At 38.2% G+C, this 6,000-nt stretch overlaps 1 protein-coding gene across 1 annotated transcript in view; it reads left to right on the top strand.

Annotated features, from left to right (window-relative positions):
• Metap1 (methionyl aminopeptidase 1) overlaps positions 1 to 6,000 on the top strand; it is a 35,180-nt gene that overhangs the window by 10,007 nt on the left and 19,173 nt on the right. The window contains 3 exon segments of the mRNA XM_059266335.1: positions 462 to 542; positions 545 to 573; positions 2,101 to 2,161. Coding sequence (XP_059122318.1) covers positions 462 to 542; positions 545 to 573; positions 2,101 to 2,161 — 171 coding nt within the window.

The raw sequence follows: 6,000 nt of genomic DNA, 5'->3' as shown, positions 1-6,000 counted from the left end.
ATAAATCTTGGGGAAAAAAAAAAAAACTTAAAAGCCATTGTTTGGTTAAATTGGAATTTTTTTTTTAATGTAAGTTTGTTGGGTGATTTAGGATCACCACTTTTAAATAAGAGCATAGAATTCAGCTGTTAAGTCTGAATTTAGATGGGAAAGTTTAGCTCATATATGATATTTTAAAGTTAAGTTTGTATGAATTGCTGCCATTCTGTTTGAGACTGTACAGCGTGTGTCTGGGTACTTCTTCCCAGACACTGAGGTCTGAGAGTGTGGACGACTGGTGAGCAGAGCATAAAGCAGCTCCTTGGTCAGGCTCGGCTGGATGCTTGCTAGGTTTTTGTGCCTGGGCTCTCTGGCTCTCAGCCAAGTGAGAAGTAAAGTATGCTGCTGCTCGGCAGCCTGATGACTGAAGCATCTCTTTCTCTCCTCTTGCTTTGACATCTGTCCATTATTCTTTCTCCCAGAAGATGAAAAGGCAAAACGAGAAGTATGTTCCTGGACTGTAGAAGGTGATGTTAACACTGACCCGTGGGCAGGTTATCGGTACACGGTAAACTCAGACCGCATTATCCACTGGTGAGTATGTAAAGTCATTAGAATGGAACATTGTCTTTAACCAGTTTGCAGTTTCCTGAAATTGATGCTTGTAATTTGTATTCCAGTAGTGAATCACGAGCAGGGTTGCCTTCAGAAAGGAGCAGTGTACATTCTAGATCTCAGGAACTAGTAGGACAATTGGCAGTTGTGGAAGAAGTAGAGAAGATTTTGGATATAAAGACTAAAACTTCATAAATTTTAAAAAAGAATGGGATAAATCTTTATTTTGGAGATTTATTTTATATTGTCCTGGAGCTTGAACTCAGAGATCTGTCTGATTGTCTCCAAGTGCTGGGATTAAATTAAAGGCATGCTTCACCACCACCTGGTGGGATAAATACTCTCTATAGACCAGGCTGGCCTCGAAGTAAGTCACAGAGATCCAAATCACAGAGATCTGCCTCCCTCTGCCTCCAAGTGCTGGGATTAAAGGCGTGTGCCACCGCCGACCGGGTGGAATAATTACTCTTATGGCTGGCATGAGAGTACTGTATAATACTGCTCTTCTGCAGTTTTTGTAGAATGTGACACATTGTAACCGAATGACAGTGGTTTAAGTACCACTCCTATCCCTTCCTGTAGGGAATTTCATGCATGAATAGAATGTGTTTCAATCAGACTCATCCACAGCTCACTCTCCTCTCTAATTCCTTCACTACATTTCCTTCCCAACTTCATATACTTAAAAAAAAAAAAAAAAAACCAAGTCCACTTAATGCTGCCATTATGTGCATAGATGTAAGGCATCTACTAGAACATGGGCAAACTGTCGGGCTGCATCCTAAGAAAGCTGACTCCTTTCTAGCAGGCATCAGTTGCTTATATATAGCTCCTCTGCCTGGGGTAGGACACTTCATGAGCCCCTCCCCATCCATACTGGAATTTTGACTTGTTTGATCTTGTACAAGTCTTGGGCATTCATTCACAGCCTCTGTCAATTCTTGTGTGCAACAGCCCTCTTCTGTACAGTAAATGCTGTTTTGAGAGGTTCACAACCTCTGACTGGTGGGGAAGACCTTAAATCCAATGAGAAATAGATTCTTGACTCCCAGAGCATCCATGCCATTTTGAACTGGGTACATGGAGTCAGCCTGGTCATGACTAGCTGGAAGGGTTCCTAACTGGGTGAGCTGTTGGTTACTTTCCCCTGCAGGTAGCATGTCCAGCACTCTCCAGAGCTATGAAAGCCAGTGGTCAGTGAGCATCCACATCAAGGAAAGCTTGCTTTTCATAGGACTCAAGAGGTTTGTTTTGATATGAGGTCTCTCCACATAGCCCTGGCTGTCCTAGAACTCACTATGTAGACCAGGCTGGCCTTGAACTCACAGAGATCCACCTGCCTCTGCCTCCGAGTGCTGGAATTAAAGGCATGTGCCACTACCACCTGGCATTAGAATTCACTTCTTATGAAAAAGTTTTGCTTGAACCTGACTCTTGAGTCTTCTCCCCAGGCTTATCTTTGTTACTAGTTAATAGGTGTTGAACAGATCTCGTTATTGTTTCTAGATGCCAACAAGGCCAGTGCCCAGTTACATTCAGAGGCCAGACTACGCTGATCATCCCTTAGGTAAGTCCTGCTTGCCTCATTTCTGCATTTTTCCATTTGTGGGCGTGATTATCACTGCCAAGGAAGGAATACTCTCCTTGTAGAGAGTTTTCAGTGCTGGACATGTAATGTAAACATTGTTTCTTTTTTTTAAAAGCCACATTAGAGCATTTAAGATAAAGATTTTTTTCCCCCTCATTAGGAATCTGTCCAGTTCTGAAAACAATGTTTATGTGGCTTTAATAGACTACATTCAGAAAAATACTATATTTCCTGTTAAACAAACTGCCAGATGGGAGGGGAAGGTTTTGGTTTTCTTTTTGCTCTTACCTAGATTAAGGCAAAAGTAGATGATGAAGGCCAGTGAATGCTTCCCTCAGGACTGGGCTGTAGCAGTGATAGAAGGACTGTCATGGTGGTGCTGTGGTAGCGGTGATGAGCATGATGGTGGTGACTCTTTAACAGTGACTGATGTCTGTTTTTGCTTAACTGTGTGTCAGGCACTGTACTAAGTCTTTGCACGTGTTACTCCATTTAATACTTTCAACATGTCTGAGGTAGGTTCTGTTGTCTTCTATTTTATAGATAATAATAGTGAGACATGCAGAGAAGATGAATAATTTGCCACACAGGTCAGTGGACTTAGTCTCTGACCTTTGAACTTGTACAGTATTTAGGTTGGACTAGGTGATGACTGGTTTTGCATGTCAGAAATGAGAAATGGTTGAGTACCAGTGATTTTTACATTATTTTTAAATTTAAAACATTAAAAAATTTTTGGTCTTGACATGATGTAATTACTAGCCCAAGCTGGCCTCAAATGTACAGTCCTCCTGTCTCAGCCTCCTGAGTGTGGGATTGCATGTCTGCTGCCACTGTCGACAGCTTGGACAGCTTAGATGGCTGCACAGAACCATAGTATTATTTTTCTGTATGTAATTTAAAATTTAGTTAAATCATTGTGAATAAACGTAAGGAAAGGACAGTATGGGTGATACCTTGGAAACGTAATTTCATTATTCTCTTTGGAATGTCGTATTAACTTATATTTTAAGAAATAAATACAATTTTTAATAGACTAGAATGTTATGTGTTTAAAAGAAGCCCTGCTCTGTAGAGATTTAAGAGCGTTCCCAAGATACTCTGTGAATATCTGTTAGACCAGTGCTGGTTTATATACAGTTGAACACACCACATACACCTTCATCTTTTTGTCTTCTCTTGATATGTTAATATATGATAGGAGTTCATGTAAGTTCTTCAGTTCCATAATTTTAATTTCATTGTGTGGGTGTATCATAATAATCAACCAGGCCTCTCCCAATGAATGGTTAGATTAGATTATTTGCAGGGTTTTACTTCTGTGAATTTGATTGTAGTTTCTATTCTTGTATTTTCATCTTTGTTCACGATTAAGAATTTTTTTTAGGTTAATTATCTAAAGTAATGGTTTGGATCAAAGAATATATACATTTTTATTTGAGATAGTAGAAATTTCAGAGCATTTTGCCAATTATTACTCTCATAAAAAGCATGAGCATGAGCTTGGCGGTGGTGGTGTACACCTTTAATCCCGGCACTCGGAGGCAGAGGCAGGTGATCTCTGAGTTTGAGGCCAGCCCGGTCTACAGAGCAAATTCCAGGACAGTCTCCTAAGCTACACAGAGAAATTCTTTTTCAAAAAACCAAAATAAAACAAACTCCAAAAAACCAACCAAACAAAACATTAGTGTGCTTGCTCTGACAAAACATACTAAAGTGTGAACAATACAATGAAGACTAGTGTGATTCCTGTGCGAGGATGCCCCTCAACTTCATGGAGTGGTCCAAATTGTACAAGAAAACACAGAACTTGGCTTCTCCTCCACTGTCACCAACATTGTTTGTTATCAAGTTTGTATGGCCTTTATAAGTCTGAAAGGCTGAGGAATTGTGTATTCTTTTATTTTAGCTTGCATTTTTAAATTATAAGGTTTAACATCTTTTCATGTATTAAATGGCATTTTCTTTCCTTTTGAATGTTTGTTCATATTCTTAACCTCTTTCCCCATTAGACTATTAGGTTTTTTTTTTCCAAAATTGATTTCTAAAATGTTCTTTGTACATTAACACTCTGAATTATATGGTAAAAATGTTTTCCCCCAGCGGAACCCTAATATTTTGTCATTATATTATGACAAACTTTGAGCATTTGTATGTAGTAAGATAAATGTGTCTTGTATTATTACATTTGATTCTCCTGTCTTTAGTCTGGGGTTTGATTGACCCGTTGGTCTAACCACAGCCATTGCCAAGCGTGGCTGTTGGAAATGTTTTCCTATCTGTGGGCCTTGTTGCCGTCTCCTTTGCTTTTTCTCAGGAATTCTCTTGGTAATCTTGCATGATTCCTTTTCTGTATTAAGTTTATAATAAGTTTGTCTTGATTCCAAAATACCTTGTTGACATTATTTATTGGGATAAAACTCAATTTATAAATTAATTTTGAAAGAATAATACCTTGATAGTACTAAATCTTCTATCTAAAAATAGGGTGTGTTTTCTGTTGTATTAATCTCCTTTTATATCTTTTTTTTTTTTTTTGGTTTTTCGAGACAGGGTTTCTCTGTGTAGCTTTCCTTTTATATCTTAAAGTAAAAGTAAAGTTTCAGAGTTTCTTTTTGTTGTTGTTGGTTTTTCGAGACAGGGTTTCTCTGTGTAGTTTTGGAGCCTGTCCTGGAACTCACTCTGTAGACCAGGCTGGTCTCGAACTCACAGAGATCCGCCTGCCTCTGCCTCCCACGTGCTGGGATTAAAGGCGTGCGCCACCACTGCTGCCTGGCCCCGAGTTGTTTTTGAAGCTTTTTCACTGTTACATTTGTTCTGAGTACTTTATTGTTAGTATTTGTAGCTTGTTTGTATTGTAGTAGGTAGAGTTTTTAATTTTGACTTCTTAACTGCTAACTTGCTAAATTCTTATTTTCATCCATTTCTCAGATGATTCTTTTGTTCTGTGGCTATGTAATATCTGAAATTGATAAAGCTCTTATCTTTTTAAATTTTATATTTCTTTCTTTTACTTATATCTGCTAATATTGCTGAAATAATGTTCCAGATGATACTCATTCTGTGATGTTCATTTGTTGATTGAGATTTATATTTTAAGGTGGTGGCCATCCATGTTAACAGGATTATCTTTCTGGATAATCATTTAATTTTCAATATTGAATCAATAACTCTGTGTTCTGATGTGAATCTTTTCTTAGTTGATGGTAATGAAAACAATTCTTTAGGGGCTAGAGAGAGAGCTCAGTGGTTAACAGCATTTTCTGCCCTTCAAGAGAACCCAGCTGCCTCTAACTCCTGTGCCAGGGTATCCCTTACTCTGACCCCATATACCAGCACACACATAGCATACACATAAAAACGTTGCAAAAAATTTTATTTGGGCATTTTCCATTTCAGAGAATGAAAACAGGATTCATTGATAATTTGTTGCATTTCCCCCTTAAGATTTTGAAATTGCTATATTGACTCTTTCTTTTAAGTATATGTAAAACTTGAATTAGACTAATTTTATTAATTAAGATTATTTTCCCAAACTTTTATTTTATTTATTTTATGACCTTGAGTGATAAAATGGGTTTTATGACATGATCTGTGTGCATAAAAATAATAATCAGGTATTTCACAGCTGTCTTTACCTGGGACTTTCTAATATAGAATCTGGTACGTTCTACTCCTTTTTCACTTTTCAAATGTTAGTTAAAGCCTACTAAAAATCATAAACCAATCTGCAGAGATGGCTTAGCGGTTAAAAACACTGGCTGCTCCTCCCGAGGATCCAGGTTCAATTCCCAGCCCCCTCCTGATGGCTCCCATCC

The sequence above is a fragment of the Peromyscus eremicus genome, chromosome 6 (assembly GCF_949786415.1).
Source record: "Peromyscus eremicus chromosome 6, PerEre_H2_v1, whole genome shotgun sequence".
Taxonomy (NCBI): domain Eukaryota; kingdom Metazoa; phylum Chordata; class Mammalia; order Rodentia; family Cricetidae; genus Peromyscus; species Peromyscus eremicus.
Note: the sequence above shows the minus strand (reverse complement) of the source record. Positions and strands in the feature narration are given on the sequence as shown.